Raw genomic sequence first — 19,988 nt, forward strand, 5'->3', positions numbered from 1 at the left:
TCACTGGTCAGTGGTCATTTTATTTGGCTGTGTACACAGTCCTTCTCCATTGAACACTTAACACATCTGCCCCCAGAGTGTAATGCCTGATGCACACAAGTCACAAAACTGCCACATAAAAGCCATACCTAACCCAAACAGGCACAGAGAGTGTATATAGCCACATTCTAACACAAATGAGCACAAATCTGAGGTGATCAGGTTACGACATATCTACAGTTGTACATTCAGCCTCAGTGATCACATCCACTCCTTTAGAAGTACTGTGTTTCAGTAAAGCAGGGCACTGTTGCCTATGTTAACATATATTACCATGACACATGACTAGAACAAATAGATGCTCTTTACACTTTTAAAACAGAACACTTTTAAAACAGAAACTCTCTCAAACACACATGTACATGTATACACACACACACACACACGGATTCAGTGTCCACATATGGTCGTAGGTGCTGAACATACTTAATATCAAGTGCCATGAATTGCTGAAAGTATGTCATCAATCAGTAGTCCTGAAGCAAAGTTTTCCACATTTGTTGAAGAAATCTCCAACTCTTTTTCATTGTACGACATTCAGATAAATTGGTTTGAATGCTTGTGGGCATTCAGACTGAAAGTATACCACAACGCCTAAACAATATGACCACACCAGACACTGGGCAACACTACCGCACTAGAGAAGCCTTGCTGTCCCTGGGTCAGGATCAGCAGCAGAGGTCCCCTACAGGCCTTAAGCCTCTCCAAAGGAAAAAAATATATACTCTCTAAATATATTGCACATATATTTAATTTGCGTAGTAGAAAAAATATATAGCAATATATTTGAAACCGACATGGGAAGTACAGTTAGCATGAGCATGTTTTGCAGTCTGAGTGCTGGAAAGGCTGGGGATGGGGATTGGGATTGGGGGAGGGGGGGGTGCAGAGGCTCCCATCATAAGCCTGCGTCTGCAGCTGGACCAGGGTGGACCTGGGCCGGCCCCAGCATGGCCACGATGAGTGCCTCCGGGGTGGTGACCGTGCCGCCGCGGGGGGACAGGGGACTGCGTGGGCTCAGGGGGCTGATGGGCGAGCAGGGGGAGGGGGAGCTGTCCTGGCACACCAGCCGCTCCTTCTTGGAGGTGCAGGAGGAGGAGGAGGCGGACGAGGAGCCGGAGGTGCGGGGGGCGCGCGGCGAGGGGCTCCGCGTGTGGGAGTCGCGGGGCCGCGGGCACAGGCTGAGGCTCTGCAGGGCGGGCAGCGGCGAGGCGGCGGAGAGGGTGGCAGCTGACCGCGGCGGTGGCACAGCGGGGCTGCAACTGCGCTGCCGGCGCTGGTGGTGGGAGCGCTTGCCCGAGCGCGTCCCCGGGCTGGGGCTGCGCGAGGAGCTGGGGGCCAGCAGCACCAGTGTGCTGTCATCCTCAGAGCTCTCGTCCGAGCTCTCGGAGTGGGCTGCAGGCGCCGGGGCTGGCGGGCTCACCACAGGCAGGTGCACCTGCAAGCGGGCGGGAGGGGCGTGAATGACACAACAGGAAGCACCTGCACTGCTCTTCAAGGTCATGGAAGTACCTTTAGGGCTGATCCATGGCCTACACAAGCTACGTAGACGCCAACGCATCGAGCTACGCAAGGAGGATCAGATGCATACTTGCGTAGCAAAATGTGTCGCCCAAATTTTTGTAATTTTTGCATGCATTTCTGATGAGTAGCTTGTGCAGACTATGAGAAGGCTCTTCAAAACGTGCATGAGTCTTGCATTTGCAACTGCATCCGCATAGCTTGCGTAGACTATGAAGCGAACCTTAAATTGCCGATAACATAAAAAAAACAGGCTTCGAAAATTCAAGTAACAATATTCAACAATTTGACACTCCTTTGGGTAATGGTACATGGTCAAATGAACACATCTTTCAGCTCCATTAGCCATTCAGGGGATATGGTCCAAGGCAAACCAATATGCAAAAATACAGTATAAGGAAAGCTTTCACACAACACATTGCCAACTCAACCAAAGACAGAGGCTGTATCAGTGCCAGCTCTGCTGTTGGTGATGTACTGTTAATGACAGGTGTGTTTATCTGTGTTCTGTGTCTGTGTTTATTCAGACAGTTGGGAATGATAGGTATGCTTATCTGTCCATGACTATATACCCAAAACTTTAATTTAAAGATGATACCAGGACCAGTTGCACACTGTCTCTTTCAATACAGCAACTCCTATCCTGCATGTATTACTTCCACCCATGAGACACATCTGGAGTTTGTTTAAAGCATGTTTTCTTTATCTGCCCATAATGTAGCTTCTGTTTGAAGAATGAATATGCCTATGGCAATGGCAGATCCTGTCCACACCCTTTTTTCAAATATTCTGTTGACATTCTTTATCTGTGCCAGGAAAGCTGGCAGAGGATGCATCCAGGCGGACATGGGGTATCAGAGGCTGGCACTCAAAATGGGGCACAACAAATGTGCGACTGCCATCCAAGTTAAACAAAATGCCAAGTGTGTATTTAAGCCAGCAGGAAACGGTTTTGAAGAATGACGCACAACTCTGCAGATTAAAGATATACATTTTGACTTTGTAACAGCTCAAACACATTTCCAAGTGTTCCTAGTTGTCGTCAAGAGAGCTGTGAAAATGACACATTAAAATGACCCCAAAAAGTACATTGCTGAAAATACTATGAAGTCATAAGTAATGGATGAGTTTTGTAAAAGACATAAGCACCACTTTTTTACATTATAAATCAAAGGGCTGAAATTACAGTACAACACCTGATGTAAAGCTGATGATAGATGGGGCAACGTTTTGAGCAATGTTGCTGGGCAATGTTCCTCAGTAAGTTCAAGTAGTTTAATGTCATGTACTCATAAAAGGAATTATAACTAATGAAATTCTTGTGCTCAAGAGCCACCTCAACATTGCTCAAAAAGCTGCCCTATGTATTATCAGCTTCAGAGTTCTTAATACTCAGATACTTGCTAATCTATGGTAGCTGTTTAGAAGTGAAATTTCTTAAGTAAGCGTGAAAAGTCGGTGACTGTATTGTCAAAGACTCAAGACTTGATCTGCAGGAGGAAACAGACAGGGCAAGGGTCATGACCTGGAAGGGCTCCGTCACTCCCACAATGCTGTTCATGTTGTGGCTATAGTAACCCAAGATGTATTCTCCGGCCTCCCTGGGCAGATCTTCCTCTGCAAAAGTTACCTGAACAGAAAAAAAAAAATGACGAGAGAGAAAGAAATTAACAAAAAAGAAATAAAAGAGAGAAGGAAATATTAAACACTGTTTTTCTTTATTATCTATTTTTTGATTGAATTCACTGCATCAACAATATATCTTGCATCAACTAAGATTCATACCTGAGGCAGATTATCAGACTTAGCCCACACATATGCCACATAGTCTTTGTGATGTTTGAACCCCACCTGAAAAGAGTAATATTACTGATGATAAAGTGTCATTTACTTTGTGATCATCTTGTGGAAAGAATTATGGTATGTTAGCATATCAGTATTATGGAATGTTAGCATATCAGTTCTGAACTATAAGCCCATGTACAATTTACTGTTCTTAACATAATACTATATACAATTGGTTTCCTTACATTTCCAAAAATTCCATTATTGAGTACAAGTCCTAATTTTGCTATGTGAAAATTAAGGCAATGCTTTTTTATTATTATTGTAGTTGTGTACAATGCTTCCACTGGCTAAGCATGCAGATAGACCCTGTTGTTGTCAATGTGTAGACTTCAACTAAAATCCAAATGTTTCTGTTTTTGCTGAAAACTGACACATACTGGTATCAGAGTGTATTGTTTCAAGAGCATAACCAGCTCACCATAACAACAAACTAAAACTCCAGATTAGGAGTTTTTCCACATTGGGAGGATATTTTAATAAAAACATGAAAACCAGAGGTTTATTTGCACTGAGCCTTATACCTTATAGAGGCCCACCCAGTCCCAGGAGCTTCTCTGGAAGGCTGAGGCCACTTCAAATTGCACAGTAGCATCTGAGACTTTAGTCCACTCCTTCTCAACTTCAAGTGTTACTAAAGGCACATTGACCCTGAAGGGAAACTGCAGCAGAGACAGGGAGCAGAGAGGTGAGGCTAAAAGGAGTCATCATAAGGCTAAAAGGAGTCATCATGAGGGTAAAATGAGACACTGTCCTTTTGAATCAAACTCCTGAATCAAATTGATTCAGTTGAATAATGAGACAGACAGGTGACCTTCTGCTTGGTGTCATATAAAGTTATTGTTAGTGTCTGTAGCTATATATAAATATATTTTCTCACATGCAGAGAAAAGACGGCAGAAACGGGCTTATGATCGCTGATGGTGAACCCCATGTGACTGCGGTAGGAGTGCTGTGTCACCCTGGTAACCCCGCCCAGCCAGGACGTCAGCCCGCGCTGCAGATTTGCATTGTGGGACGGCACTGGTGAACCAGTCCGACGAAGGCGCCACAGGATGCGGTCAGTCCATGCAGGCTTCCTCTTCTTAGCACTGTAAGCATGGGGAAGGGAGAGATGTGAGCGGGAACAATGGCACATTTGTGTGGCGTCAAAAGTCCACAGATTTTGAACACCCTCATTGATGAAAGTAAAAAATAAATATAAAATCCCTTTCAAAATGCTTTCAAGTGAACAAGAGCAGTGAAGCAACTACAAACCCTCACCCCTTTCTTGCAATGTAAACAAAAGTAAAACCAAATTCTAGCATTTGGAATGCAGATGATCGTTTAGGAGGAAAAAGGGCTATGAACATTTGTATGAAAATGTGAAGAGTATGAGACCTCTAGTTTTCAAGTTAAATGAGCAGGGACCATAGACTGTATGCAGGAAAATAAACACCCCCCCCCACACACACACACACACACACACACACACACGTTGCCTATTCGAAGTGAAGGTAATAAATAATAAGGTACATGTTTATAGTCCATTTGTTAGTCACTTTGGATAAAAGTGTAAATTTACCTTGTGTCGTATGTATGAGTTCCCACATCAAACTTGTATGTCGGAGGGAAGTTGAGTGGACTCTCCATGAAACCTTCCAGAATAGGCTCACTGTTTTTGCCCATGTTGAGCTGAAGGGAAAATGTCAGCAGAAATGTTATTTCAAACAAACTGCAGCGATGCATTACACTATCCATCACTAGTCTCCAGATAAACTACTAGGCACCTCTCAGATAATTGTCACTCTTGTCTCACATTGTCTTGCTATCTGGCAATCCTTCTAGTAATAATGCACTTTCAACATATCCCTGTATCCAATCAGGTTTGTAAGCACCCTAATGTTGAAAAGCAGCACTTAACATCAGTCCAGCAGGCTTCAGAATGTCCTACTTTTTCTGTGGGGTTGTGGAATTGCCAGTCTGCAGTGAATTAAGCGGACTTCATTCCTGCTCTGGCCTCACAGTTATCGCTTCAGTTGCTTGTGTGGATTAGGCCAGAAAATAGTGCCACACCTGCAGCGTTATCAACCATTCATGCTTTTTCGCATACCAGTCGTTCATCTTGTCTCTAATAACTGGAGGTTTACTCAGTTGCTGCCTGCTCAGAACCACAACTCATTTGAATATCAAGCCATCATGATAACTGAGCCATACAAATTATACTTGATGGCTATTTATCTCCCTCCAGGACAACTTGGCAGCTTTGTGAATGGGACATTCTACTGTCTGCTATTCCAATGGATACATGCCCATTATTAATCCTTGCCGATTTTAATATTCATTTGGATAACTCGTCTTCAGTCGACTTCCTTACTCTCCTCATTTAATATCACACATGTCCACAGTCCTCCTACTCACAAGGCTGGTGGTGGATAAATGTGAGACTGACAGCAACTAACACACTGGCTTCTGGCTTCCATTATACTCTTATTTCAAATGCATCTATTTTGTCTTTCCTCAATTATTATGAATTATGAATTAATCCTAATTAGGAATAGCATGAATAACCGTAGCATATTTACTTGACATGTCAGGCAGTTTTACCTCTAAAAGTATCAACATTGAGATTATATTTTTGTTTCTTTTAAGTGCTACAGCCAATTACCTTATTGAATTGCTGCCATGTGTAATACACACTAAATAAGACTGCACTAATCACCGTAAGAAGAACTGTACTAATCATGAGGGAACCCCAATAGGCCCCTACAGAATTCTTCACTTGCTAATCTTGATAAGCCCTTTGGAGATTACTGTCATGGACATGAAGAAACTAGGGCAAAAGAGCCATGCAGGTATGTGTGAACATTATTGTTGCGATGATGTTTTGTTAACTGTTTACTAACTAAAGATGTTAAAGATTTCTGTAAGATGTCTTATCTGATATAACATCCATGTCTGTGCAAAAGTCTAAAAAGTAAAAACACTGAAATGATGAAATAATGTTTAAAGTTAACTTAATCAATTTAATCAATTCAGCCTGATGATAGTGCCCATAACCTCCCATAATACTTGCATATGCATAAAGAATGGGTTATTCAGCCAAAAAATACCTGCAGAAAAAAACACTCAATATGGAGTTCATGGTATAATGACCAGATTTTCATTTGGGGTGAATTTCCCCAAAGGTGCCTAGCTTTGAAATGTCAGCCTTGCCCTCCAGGCAGCTCAAAAGCTCATTTAAAAGAGATTTGGAGAATCTTAACAAAAATGTATTCAAGAGGCGAGGGTCTAATTTAAATAGCAGTATGGGTGCACCTGTCAGCAATCTGTCTAACATGAGGAATGTGCAGACATTGCCTGGACAACCCAACAATCTGCAAGTACAGACACAACCAAAAAAATCCTGTTAGGTGTCAGATTTTATCTAAATATATTTGGTCATCATTTCTGAAGACAGGAAAATTAAATTTGCTTTGCAATGCAACCTACAAAAAGTTATGGACAAAAAGTAAAAGCCTACAAAACACTACATTTCCCTCTCCAAAATAAGAATGATGGTCTTTTTTTTTACATGAGAACAAGTATAGATATGTCACATTTTTGCTATGATTAGAAACATAAACCTAACTATAACAAACACTTTTGTAACTGTACCTCTCTGCAACTTGCTGCTTTCTATCTATTTCAAAGCGCCTCTTGTTCTCCACCTAGTGGCTTGATATTGAACTGCAGCCTCTGAGGAAAAAGGAGATTGATGCATTGCACTGATATGACTGGAAATCCCTTACTGGAGACTGACCTGATCTCGCTCCCAGAGTAGAGACAGCTTACTGTTGTCAATGGCGCTCTTCACCACATGAATATCATAGTCTTCAATGCGGAAGTTCAGGTCACCAAACCAGAATACCACGCTGTTGACGAAAAAGACTTAGAGCTATTCACCACGTCCTATTGAATTTGTGTTATAACTCAGACTAAGTGTGAGTGTAATTTTAACTTAAGGCAAATCATGGTATTTTCTATGCATACAAAATATAATGTTTAATGTCTTGATGCTGGTCCCATTTGTTGGGATCGTATCTGATTTATCCAATTTTATTGTGCTGGGTTATGTCAATCCTGTTTCATCTACACACAACTGGTCTGCAGCGAACACAGGGCACTGCTAAACACCTTTAACCTTTAACCTTTGACTCTAACCATGCCCACTCCCAGCCACCCACTCATGGTCCAGCACCCCAGGTGCCGTGCCACCCTCGAACTGCTGCTGCTGCAGGATGCTCTCAAAGTCCTCCATGCGCTGCTCCAGGTTCCTCATGTGTGCCGGCAGGTGGCAGTTCAGGAAGCAGACCGGGTGCCCAAACACCATCATCCGTGCACTCACTCCACCCTTGTTACCCTGGGGGTGGAAAAAGAACACATTTATTTATCTAGAGAAAAACACTGACTTCATGTATTATGTTACGGTGAATATACTGTATACATATATTTTCATATAATGTTGTTGCCTAAAGAAAAACCTGGATGGACATGTATTTGTATAAATGTATGTATGTATTTTTGTATGTATGTGCTCTAATAGACCTAACATTTATTTTCACATGATGTGGGTAAATGTTTAATCTCTAAAGCTGTTTATTACAGGCTTATTCTGTTCACACTAATTAAAAATAGAAGACAATTAAATGTAAGCATTATTAGTGGATTAGTAGAGGATGAGTGATTGTTCCACAGACAAAACCCCCACAGAGTAAAGTGTATTAATATCCCCCTGTTGAATTCATTAGCCTCTCTGCCTCTGTTTTCACTCAGTGATCAGTATGTTGTCACAGGTATTGTTTCTGACTATGAGCCATTTCAACACAGCACTTTTCAAAAACCTCAGCTTAATGGTTCTCATGAACATGAATTCAAAAGCATGTCTTATCAGCGACTAAGCAGTGTGCTATTACCTTTCTCTCCGGCTATTTGACTATTAAGTCATCCTGTCCATCCAATTTGATGGATAATTTTAAATTCAATTCCATTTATTCAATTTGGCTATTGTTATAGGCTCTCATATATAGAAGTCCCAATTGTTCAGATAATAGACTAAATTGTCAGTGAAAGTAAGAAGGCTGGACAAAAGTCTGGCCTGACACACACACACACACACACACACACACACACACACACACACCCAGTAGCCCCCCAGGCCTGTGCGCGTGCTCTGGGTCTGGACACCCCTCAGGAACGGCAGGTGGCAGAACTTGGAGAAGACCAGCAGCAGGACCCCCTGCATGCGCTGCGACGTCACCTACAGAAGACGACACACAACGAGTGACAAAGGTGGAGGTGAGATTCATGTTGATCTGTTTATCTTTAGTACTGTCCATGAAACAGACAAAGATTTATATATGTGAAATTAATGTATGTAAAGTTGTAACTGTAATCTATAAGGTAGTTATAGGAAGAACGGGTTGTTATAGGAAAAATGCGTAATTGCTAGGGCTGCGCAATTTGGGGGAAATATCTAATTGCACATTTTCTGACAGATATTGCGATTGCGATTTGCGATATGATTTGTAAATGTCAATGAATTGATTCAGTTCAATATTACAAATGTCTCTTCAATTAGTGCCACCCCTTATTGGTGAGCGCGCCCAGTGCACAAGAAGCACAGCACCCCCAACTGACTGTGAAGCTCACCAATCAGAATTTCTGTGCCCCTCACACACTACGCACACATCCACCAACCAGAAGTGGCAGTCAAGGAGGATGACATGAATCTAAAAGTCATAAATGTGACAAAATGAACTGTGCACTATTATTTGTAGCCTTTGGGATTAGATTATTTGCTTTGGTTCATATTGCGATTGCGATAATTGTGCAGCACTAGTAATTGTGCTTGCACATAGTGATTGTGCCATTATTGGTCTGGCCAAAGAAATACAAAAGGAAATGTCACAAGACATAACATAACACAGATTTTCTTCCAATATCCCAATTACACATGGAAGAGATTACTCTAAATGACATACATAAAGAATGTATTAATTACCCACACTGCAACAAGAGAAAGGAAAACACGTTATATGCTGCATTGCTTTGCATGACCACAGATAATAGAAGTTGGCTGTGATTTAAAAAGGGATTTGTGCTCCGTGAGGCCGTCAAATTTAGATTCCTTTCTGTTAGGACATGCTGCAAAGCAGTCAAGGTGCTTTGGGACTGAGCAGAGAATGGTGAAAGACTTCCGGACATTAAAGCCAGTGTGTCCTATTTATTTAGCCCCTTTCCCAGAACAGTGCGGAGCAAATTAACAGTTCAAGTTTGCTAATTAACATGTGTGCAGATGCCAGGCTGCTTTCCACATTCCACTGGGAACCCAAATCGAGACACAACATTATTATAGGAAAAAAATCGCTTAGCAACTAGATCAGTTAACTCTTCACTGACCAGCACATAACCAAAGCGACTGACGGTCTCCATGCACAGATCACTCCACTGGTCGGTGAACAGCACGTCTTTGAGACGCTTGTTGATCATCGAGTTCATTTCCTGTAGCCTAAAAATCACAGTGAGGAAAAAGCCAACAAGTGTTTATTCATATTTTTCAGTTTCCACTTTTATAACACCATAACTCATAACTTTATAAAAATGCTGTGCACCTTTGAATTCCACTTAATTTTCCTCTGGGAATTAATTAATGTAATTCCAAATTGGGAAATTAACGTCAGAGCTCTTTGCACAAGAGATTGACTTCATGGGTATTTGTGTTACTAGGTTGACCAAACAGATGTCTCTAAACAAATTACACAAGCATTAGGAACTATAGAGCACTGGTCGGCGTTTCTGTGAATCAAAAGGTAAACAGATGTTTGTTTTGCAGCCATGCTGGAGACTCACCCTACTATGAACATGTCTATATTCCCGCTGCTCAGATTTGGCCCAAATAAGGAAGTGATGTCGTCAGGAGGCACAGCCGATCCTACATTCCATGTGACGATATGGACCCTGTTCATGTGGAAATCTTATGATATGGTTAAGTGCAAGCACACACACACACGCACACACACACTTAACAGAGATGAAGTGGGTTTCACAAACAAAAATGCAAACCAACCGGAAAAAAAGAGCCATTAAAAAGACTTTAAAAATAATCATTACTTGAAGAATGCACCAAAGTCCTTGACTGCAAACACAGATATAAACACAATGACTGGTCAACATGTATACACACAGCAAAATATTCTGCAGTGTTATGGGACCTGATTGCGTGAGGAACAGCCAGTAAGGAGTGTGTCTGGGAAATCTTCCAGGAGCACACATTCTGCCTCCAGTCTGTTGCCAGTATGACTCTCACACATAAACAGAGTTGTGTGCGTTGGTTGAGAGAGGAGCAGTACACAAGCACCAGTCGGCTATTATTATTCTGCTTTAACAGCCATAGCAACAGCAATTTCATGAACAAGTCCCTAGCTGCAGAGCTAGCTGTGGGGACCTGTTGTCATGGGGGTGTATGAGTTGAGGTGAGGCTCACCTGAAATCATCCGTGTCCATGCCAGCTTTGTCCGTCCTCCCCTTGGTGCCTTCTGAGAGCGCAGACACCGGTTCGGGACTGACCCTGAGCTGAGAGCTGAGGTATGACTGACCGGGTTTGGGCTGTGGACCAGGGGGAGGACTGATGCTGGGCTGGGCAGTCAGGTTTCTGGCCGGGGCGACCACTGCACTGGGCTGAGATGAGATGTGCGGGAATGCGGCGTTGCTCGGGGGAGGGATAAGAGCGGTCTGGGATGGGGACATCTGCTGCGGGCTCCTGTTGGCCTGTGGACTCCTGTTGGCCTGCGGACTCCTGTTGGCCTGCGGACTGCGGGAGCTCGGAGGGGCCAGGGGCTGCGAGGACTCCGGGGTCATCGGCGTGTGGCCCAGGGAGCCCAACGGGGACACTGAGGCCTTGGGCCTGGGGATGGACTCGGGGTTCTTAAGGGCCTTGCCGGCGGCCGAACCCGTCCCCAGGACCGTGGGCCGGGGACGACTGATGCTGACCGGAGGGGGCAGGCACAGCTCCGCACCTGCAACCTCAGCAGCCTCCGGGGAGAGCTGGATGGCTCTGGTGGCGGCCTGCTGCTGTGTCCTTGGGACGGGCGCAGGACAGAAGCTGGGTGGGGGCAGGCTGGAGAGCCCTGAGGCTGGAGACATGGCTACGCTGAAGGGGTCAGAGAGTCTCGTGGAGAACGAGCAGCTTTGGTTCGGCTGCATTGGATCCATCAACCTATAAAAGAGATAATAATGACAGGAGCATTATATATTAGGAATCGGACTTTGATGCATTTAGTACCAGTCTTCGATGCTGCACAATGCTCCAATGTGTTGCATGGTTATTAAATGTTATTATGGTGTGTGTTTTCTTTAGCTGTATATTTAGCTAAGGTTTCTCACCCGAATCTATTAGTTTAAGATGTACAGTGCATTCAGAGTCAAGTTTCCAAACCCTTTCAAATTTTCCACATACAGATTAATCTTAAAATAGATTGTTACATAGTTAATTCTAGTTCTAAAAACATTTGAAGTGTTTTCATTATTAAAAATATAAGAGTGGAACACTGTTTGTAGGTTGACAAGAAAAAATGACTTTGGTCCATTGTAAAATGAGTCGCTTAACAAAATGTGGAAAACTTGAAAACGTCAGAAAACGTTACGAATACACAGTAGGTATTCTGCATCCTCTGGCATCAGTGACTGTATTGAAAGAGGACATGGAGACAATAAGCATCTGATCCGTCAGGGCTGGGCTGACAGATACAGAGATGAGATGAGCTGAGAGACGAGGCAGAGAGGACAGACAGTTTCTGATGGCAACAGCAGTACAGCACAGACTGAGCAACAGTTGCAGGCACATTCTCTAATCTCAAAAGGAGACGAAAGGCTTGTTTGTTTGCCCTTCAATCCCTCCCCCTTTGGCTCACAGCAGCACGTAGGCAGCCACTGTGTCCTGCAGACGGCGACTGAGACGGCGGCAGAGGACAGAGAGAGCCTGCCAAAGCAGCCTGTCACCCACCCACCCAACCCCTCCACACTCCCCCCACACCCCACCCCTCCTCCACCCCCGTGTGAGCTTGTCCCGCTCCCCTCTTCCGCAGCCGTCACTGCTGACATCAACACAATGCCAGCCGCCAGCAATCAGCCAAGATCAACTTTCTCTCCTCCGTCAGAAGACGAACGTGGTGCCCTCCCCTGTCCCTGATCTACTTTTCTGTTGCCAAGCAACGATTCTTTTTTTCCCCAGCCCCCACCCTCCCCTCGGCCTGCCCTTCCTCCTCCAGTACATTCCAGAGTAGCTCTCCTTTGACCTCTGTCTAGAGGTGGAAGGTGATTGGGTGTATAGTTGGTCATACTGATGCCACACTATACCACACTGAAGGTTGTCTCCTTGTGAACCGGACCGGTCTTGTTACCTCCATGACAAACATACCAGGGAGGGGGAGAAGCTGAATTCACTAAATTAATTATATGGCATATCTGACACTGTTATGAAATACACAGGTGTAATGGGGCTGACGTCATACAAGATGCAGATCATACTAGAATTTGTAGCACAAGGAATTTTATATTTTTCCTGTATTTAATTGAAATCTCATTTTAATAATAATATAATGCCTTGACTGACAAAAATATATGTACTTAGTGCCATAAGACAATACAAGCAGTATTGGGTCAGATTACTTTGAAATGTATTCCATACATGCCAATTTTTGTAATCAGTAACGTAATCCACTGGATTACAAAAATAATGGAAAAGGCCCTTGGCTCTGTGTGTGTTTGCGCGTGTGTTTTGGGGTGCAAGATGGCCTACTTGATAGGTAACTTGTGTCCATTGTCTTCTATATTCTGTGTCCATTTACTCCAAATTGGGTCTATATTCATTTGACTATTAACTACACTGCATATTGACTGCATGATATAAAGTTACTATACTATTTTGTAATTTGTATTTTATTGAGTTGAAGAAAATGACTGTATTTCCTATCAAAATACTTTATGTATTTTTATATTTTAAAAATACTGCAAAATAATCTCTTTGAGACATCTGTGTGATGATGTCATAAAAGTGCAGAATGATGGAAGCTAATTGGTGGTGACTTATGCCAAGCAGACACTGTGATGTTGACCTGATTTCAGCCCAGAATCAGTTGGATCCGACAAACTTTTGACTTAGGTCTGTCCGATTTGTTGTGTAGTTTGAGCAGGCTCGCAACTAGAGCCCGCTAATTATTTCAACATCCATTCTGCCGCGTACACAGCTCATTCAGCATCATTACAGTACAGCAAAAAAATAAAAATGTATACCTTTTACCGTACATCAGTGGTTCTCAGTGTAAGGACCAGCAGGGTCCCAGAGTTAAACTAACATTGGGGTACCAAAGGATCTACTAAAAAGGGGACTACTACAACAGAGGGGACTGGTGGCCAAAGACCAAAGGGGTTTCCTCGGCTCTGATGTATCATCCTTGGGGGGACCTGGGGGAGCTCCCCCCGGAAAAAACTTTTGTATATTGTAATGCATCAATCTGGTGCACTTTGAAAAGAAATTCAGAGGTTGCTTATTTTTATCTATGGATGGACATAATTTGTGCTGTAGCATTTTGTGCTTCAGAATTTTAACCATGCACACACTGGTGGAATAGTTACGATGATACTGCAGTAAGTTCACAACCTCAAAGCATATGTGCTGAGTTTCACATTTCAGAAATGGTCAAAAATAGTGAACATTTCAGCACTCCATGAAATTATGCAGAAGTGGTCACCTGTGTTGTTCAGTTAGTTAATCTAAGATAAGCTAGTTATCTTGGTCATTGTAATGGCCATCTATACATGCTGTATCTTCTTTTTTCAGGATAGCCTGAGCTAACCATATCTGGAAAAGTATGATGTGATAATATTTGCATATGACTTATGTCAGGCTTTATATCAAGAAAAAAACATTGTGTCTCATTACTTTTTTTTCTTCATATTTTTGCATTAATGTTACTAGGAAGGCAAGGAAGCATTCCAGTAGATATATTCATATCTGTGTAAGTAAGATTGTCTGGAATCTGGCTGGCAATTAGAACTATGATAGTGGGATACTCTGTGGCTAAGTAATTAGCATTTACAAATTTACAAAAATCTATAGTTTACATTAAAATACAGTATAATTTCTTATTCTTCCCACCAAATGTCTGCGTCTAATTCAGCTTCAACCGTTTAACATAGAAACTTTGTTCAAACTTTACAGCGTAGGTCTTGAAAAGGACACTTGAGGAATGTATTTTTCACTTTTGTAAACTTTATACTTTTTGAGATATTAACAAAAGACAAGCTTATTTTTCCCCATAGACTTTGCAATGGCACTATGACATCACAATGGGCTAATTAACTTGATTTGCACCTGTATCAACTTCCAGCTGCTCAACTAGGACCCATCAAAGGGCCGGTTAAACTGATTGCACCTGTATTAACTGCTTTCTGCTCAACTAGGCCAACTCTCTCTGTGTCTCTCCATTCTACAAGGATATAAGGCACATTCAATCCAATTTTTTATCCATTCATCCTCTTCAAACCATTCACTCATCCACCCATTAAACTATCCTATCAACATCCATTTAACTTTCTGTCTATCAACATCCATTACACTATCTACATTTAAACTATATACTCTGTCTCAGGCTTTAAGCATACAATCTGGCTCTCTTAAGACTACAGATACTATTTCCTCTGCCCACAACTGTTTCAAAATAAATGTCCTCACTACAATAATTCACTATTACATAATTTAACTATTTAAACTACTCAACTAACTGTTCAGCCATTTCAACTGTCAGTTGTTATCAACTATGACTCCTGCCAACTGTTTCCTCTGCCCACAACTGTTTCCAAATAAAAGTTTGTTTTGCATTTTATGTTAATATACAGTATGTTTTGCATTTTCATGCACTGGTAATTTTCACGAAATTACATTTTCTAGTTGTGATATAGGGTTTGTCATGTTTTGAGTGAAGAGTTTGTGAGATATTTCACTGAGAGTATGTGTATCGGGTGTGCAGAATGCAAATATTATTACATTTCAATGTTCAATGTTAATTTTCTCACAAACCATTTATCACAGCAACCTGGCGCTAATATGATTGGAAAGCTTAGATTCCGCTCATTCACATGATATGCTGTGTGATATGTAACAAGTGAGCCTACTCTATGAGCAATTAAGTTGAACTGGACTGGACTGGATTTTACTGGGGCATAGCAGTTCAGTATATGGGAACGTGTCCCAGTAAAAAGGTATTTACCGACTGGTTTGACACTAGGGAAAGTGTGAAGCCAATAAAATGAGTGAGTCTCATGGCCAATTCATGAGAGTTGGCAGCCCTGACCTGGTACACATGTAGCCCCCATTTCCCCTTTTAAACCCAAATTGCGTTTTCATGTCTAAACCTCACTCCTGATCCAGGTCATGGCGCCAATGTCTTGTGTTGATTTGCACACTCGCCCCGCAAACAGCAACACCTTGGAATTGGGAGTTGAGCGTGCTAACAATCGAGCTAAAAGCCCAGGCTGCTGGCACAATTAGCACAACTCTTAAGACGTTGGGAAGGAAGTTAACATACACAACATACTGCACGGATATGTACCAGCTAGCTACAGTAACACAACTGGAATAGGCCTCTAAGCAGACATTGGGGGGTGTCCTCATTTTGGCCAATTTCTCCTCACTTTCAGAGTCTGGTTGATGGTCACCCTTCTGCTACACTAGCACCCATGTAGCCTTAACTTCCCCTTTTAAACACAATTATGACTATCAACTGCTCATGTATTTCTGCACAGAACCACTCACAAGAAGTGGGAAAAATAAGTGTCCATTTAGCTGGGTCGCGGTTGGTTGTGCTAAAAGGCAATAACCCCTTAAATTATGACATTATGAAATTATGCAAGTTTTCTGCAAATAAATGACAGATTGAGACTTACAAATATAACCATCAACATATTTAAGCCATCTTGCTGTGAAAAAAGATTGCAATTACAAAGCATGATTATCACACATAATGTGACCTGTGTTATTTGACTGAGGGGCCCTGTTTAGATATCAGGGTGAATAATATAACCTATGTTATATGATTGAGGGGCCCTATTAAGACATATCACATAACATAACCTATAATATTTGACTGAGGGGCCCTATTCCAATTTCAGTGCTGGAGAACATAGTAGTGACTTCACGCAGAGGCTTGGGCTTCAGGGATCCCTGAACACTTTGGCCCCTGGGCCTCTTAGGCCTATTCAGTAATCCATCCCTGCTCATACATTTGCCTGTTTAGAACTATTGAACTATTTTGGAATTTCTGGTGTGTGATATTCTCTATGTACCTATGTACCTTATTCAAGTTTTAATAGTCTAATGCTTGGGATAAAAAGACTTATTTACAAAGTGATTTCATGCCCCCTTGAAAAAAGTATTTTGAGTGTTTTGAAGTACAAAAATACATAAGATAATACCAGTGTAACAATTTAGCATCTAATTTGGTGAGATGGACATTCTGTCACTCAATCAAGACACACACACACACACACACACACACACACACACACACACACACACACACACACACACATAACCGGAAAAAGCACACACATCCTGTATAGCAAACAATTCAGTTTGAGTCCAAAGTTATGCATGAGTCTCAAGCTCAAGGTGGCATAATGTGATTCACCCTCATTTGGGTCAACCGTGCATTGCACAGCCATTCTTTATGGCTGCACTGTCACTGATATAGAATAGTTGATAAATATTCTATACATTCTTATATTACATTCTATGTAATATTGTATGCACTCTATTCTATCGCATGATTTATGCTTTGTTTTAGTCCAGTTTCACACATATCACCGAAAGACCACTGTTATGCACACTGTTATACTATGCTTTAACATTTCAATTGTTCTTTTATAGTAAACCAAGTCTGATATGATGGCAAACCATCCATGTGAGTCAGTCTAACCTTATCCTTGCCATGTAGCCTATATCAAGATTTTTTATTTCTTTGTTTCTCATTATTCTTATTCCTTAATCATAGGACAAGTGATTGGACCAGTTCACTTATGGTATTTTGAGTGTACTGTAAGTTTACATCCCTGCGGGTTAAAAGCTTTTGAAGCTTGTTGACCCTGGCTGAAGCTAATGTCCGAGGGTAATTAGTTTCTGTACAACTGACAAAATGGGATTAGCTTCAAAAGGCCGTTTCTCAAAAGAAGCTGGAGACACAGAGAGAAGAAGAAAAAAAATAGTGGGGAAACTGAAATAAAAGACAAGTGGCCTGGCAATTTATTATTTTTATTTTTTTGCATACAAGAACATTAAGGTATTATGGAGGTCCATGATTAATCACAATTGGCTTTATTGACGGTTGTCAGGTTGGGGTCACAGATATATTTATTATTATATTAATTGATTTATTATTTGCAAACATCTGAAAGGATGCTGACGTCATTGTATTCACATCTGCACACACAGCCTGCATGGCTTTGAACATCAGAGAAACAGGATTAAAAAAAAAAAATCAAGATGCTAATACTATGTGAATCCCTACTACTTCCAGCTATCAGTTTGGCTCGTTTTAATAGATAGAAATTGGGCGGTTTGAGGTTGGCTACAACTGGTGGTGTCTAATGCAAAAGTCAACAGCCTATGTTTTTTGGATAACATATTTCATTTCATTTGCACAATGTGCAAATATGTTTCTGATGTTGGTTAATTATACAGTAGGCTACAAAACAATAATGATACCTTAATTTTGTTCTCAAACGTCATTTGGCAATCCATTGCGTGCCACGCGTGTGCACACGTCATTACGATAGTTTGAGGTTACGGGTGGATGAACGAGGATGTGTAGGCTACTTCAGTAAAACTCCGAACAAGGAACTGTGACCTTTCACAGGGTAATTTTCAATATAACCACGATGGAAACTGAGTTAGTTTTAATCAGAAATACTGGACTGGTTAAATTACAGTCAGAGTGCGTCTCAAATATTTGCTCCTACAACTGAGAAAACGAGCAACCAAAACACAAGGTCATCTCAGCACATCATCGCTGGTCCCTCAGCACACGGGTGCAATTGTGTCAATAAAGAAATGTAAGGAAATTCTTCCCCTGGCCAAACTGCAAATACTGTGATCTAATAAAGAAATGATTGATGCTACGGTGAAAGGAATAATCAGAGAATGTAGCCCATGCGATGTTAAAAGCAGGCAATATCTCGTGAATGCGACAGCGGACTACCTGAGTGCATCGTAATCAACCGAGTTAGGCTATCTATCCAAACCCCACATAAGTTATGTGTGCATATAACACTCGTGTGGTAGAGACTAGCCTAACTAAAATCTGCACGCTTCATAATGTTTTATTTTATTTTTTTATCTTACCTGTCCTGTCTCGCTCCACCGGTGCGATTGTCCCACTACAGAGGCGTCCACATCATGCAGCCTTGTACGGACGACCAAAAATCAGGAATGACAAACGATGTCAACCTGCGGACGCAGTTGAGCTTCACGTAACGTTAGTTATTGTCGTAAGTCTTCTTCAAACTGATGTCCACAAATCCAGTCGACATCTAAGAGTATAGATGTGATTTAATCCAAGCATTCATTTACCCGCTGCAATTGTAGCCTAAACCGGCATGTGGGGAATTAGAATTGCCCACGCGTGTCCTCCTGCAGAGTAGCCTAGAGCAGCGTCAGTTGGCTAGTGTCAGCTGAAGAAGTGTTTCAGCAGGATACCTTGACCCCCCCTAAAAACAGCCTGATCTAATAAGCTTATTTCTTGCGCAGCACCAGAACAATTTTGCTGTCCTCTACGTGCACTGAATTCCCATACCTTGGGGACAGGCATGTCCATCAGTGTTTTGCTGCCTTCTCAGTTTTGGCTCACACTTTTATAGACAGATATATCAGACATTATTCTACAACTAGTTTTGGCTAATGGTGTAGATATAACTCCTTTAGACACCTCTGTTTAAGAATGAATATAACAGCTTCCATGAGTGAACATTTGGAAAAAACCTCCCACATAAAATGAATTGACGCAAACCATCTTCAACCCACACATTTTGTATCTGTGTTTCTTTTCTGCCTACATGTCTATTGGCACGAGCTAATCAGTCAGGTGGCTGTTGCTATGCTGAACCACTCAACCATCATAAAACCTTGCTGTAATTGACTGCATCATGGGCTACAGTGTCTTCAGAGGAGTTTGCACGTCCAGATTCCCTGTAATCTCAGCAGCTCTGATGTCCATAATAAGAGTTTGGACTTGGTCTAAAACGGGACTGTTGTAGCTCTTAGAGAGAGGCCCCAGCATCACCATAAAAAGCCATTTACATGCTGCACGTCACAAAGTGAGATTCATTTACATGTGTAATCTTACAAGAATGCACTAATCCGGAGTACTGCCCAGCTGTTCCGTCCCAGCTAGCGCAGACACAAACACACTTGCATCATGCAGATACAACCATCAGATGCATTTCTCTGCATACACTGCACACACACACACAACTACCCAGAATAATCATTCCCAAGAGACTCCAAATATGCA

At 42.0% G+C, this 19,988-nt stretch overlaps 1 protein-coding gene across 1 annotated transcript; it reads right to left on the bottom strand.

Annotated features, from left to right (window-relative positions):
- LOC125289671 (phosphatidylinositol 4,5-bisphosphate 5-phosphatase A) lies at positions 1 to 19,940 on the bottom strand. The gene is made up of 13 exons (XM_048236628.1): positions 18,821 to 19,940; positions 10,910 to 11,641; positions 10,276 to 10,383; positions 9,826 to 9,934; positions 8,567 to 8,683; positions 7,611 to 7,786; positions 7,187 to 7,298; positions 4,970 to 5,079; positions 4,286 to 4,496; positions 3,930 to 4,067; positions 3,346 to 3,411; positions 3,086 to 3,190; positions 1 to 1,477 (listed from the first exon to the last, which is right to left on the bottom strand). Exons 2-13 carry the CDS (start codon positions 11,635 to 11,637, stop codon positions 938 to 940), a joined length of 2,520 nt encoding a protein of 839 aa, XP_048092585.1. The 5' UTR covers positions 11,638 to 11,641; positions 18,821 to 19,940; the 3' UTR covers positions 1 to 937.
- Positions 19,941 to 19,988: the final 48 nt, after the last annotated feature.

Source organism: Alosa alosa, chromosome 24, assembly GCF_017589495.1.
Source record: "Alosa alosa isolate M-15738 ecotype Scorff River chromosome 24, AALO_Geno_1.1, whole genome shotgun sequence".
Lineage (NCBI taxonomy): Eukaryota > Metazoa > Chordata > Actinopteri > Clupeiformes > Clupeidae > Alosa > Alosa alosa.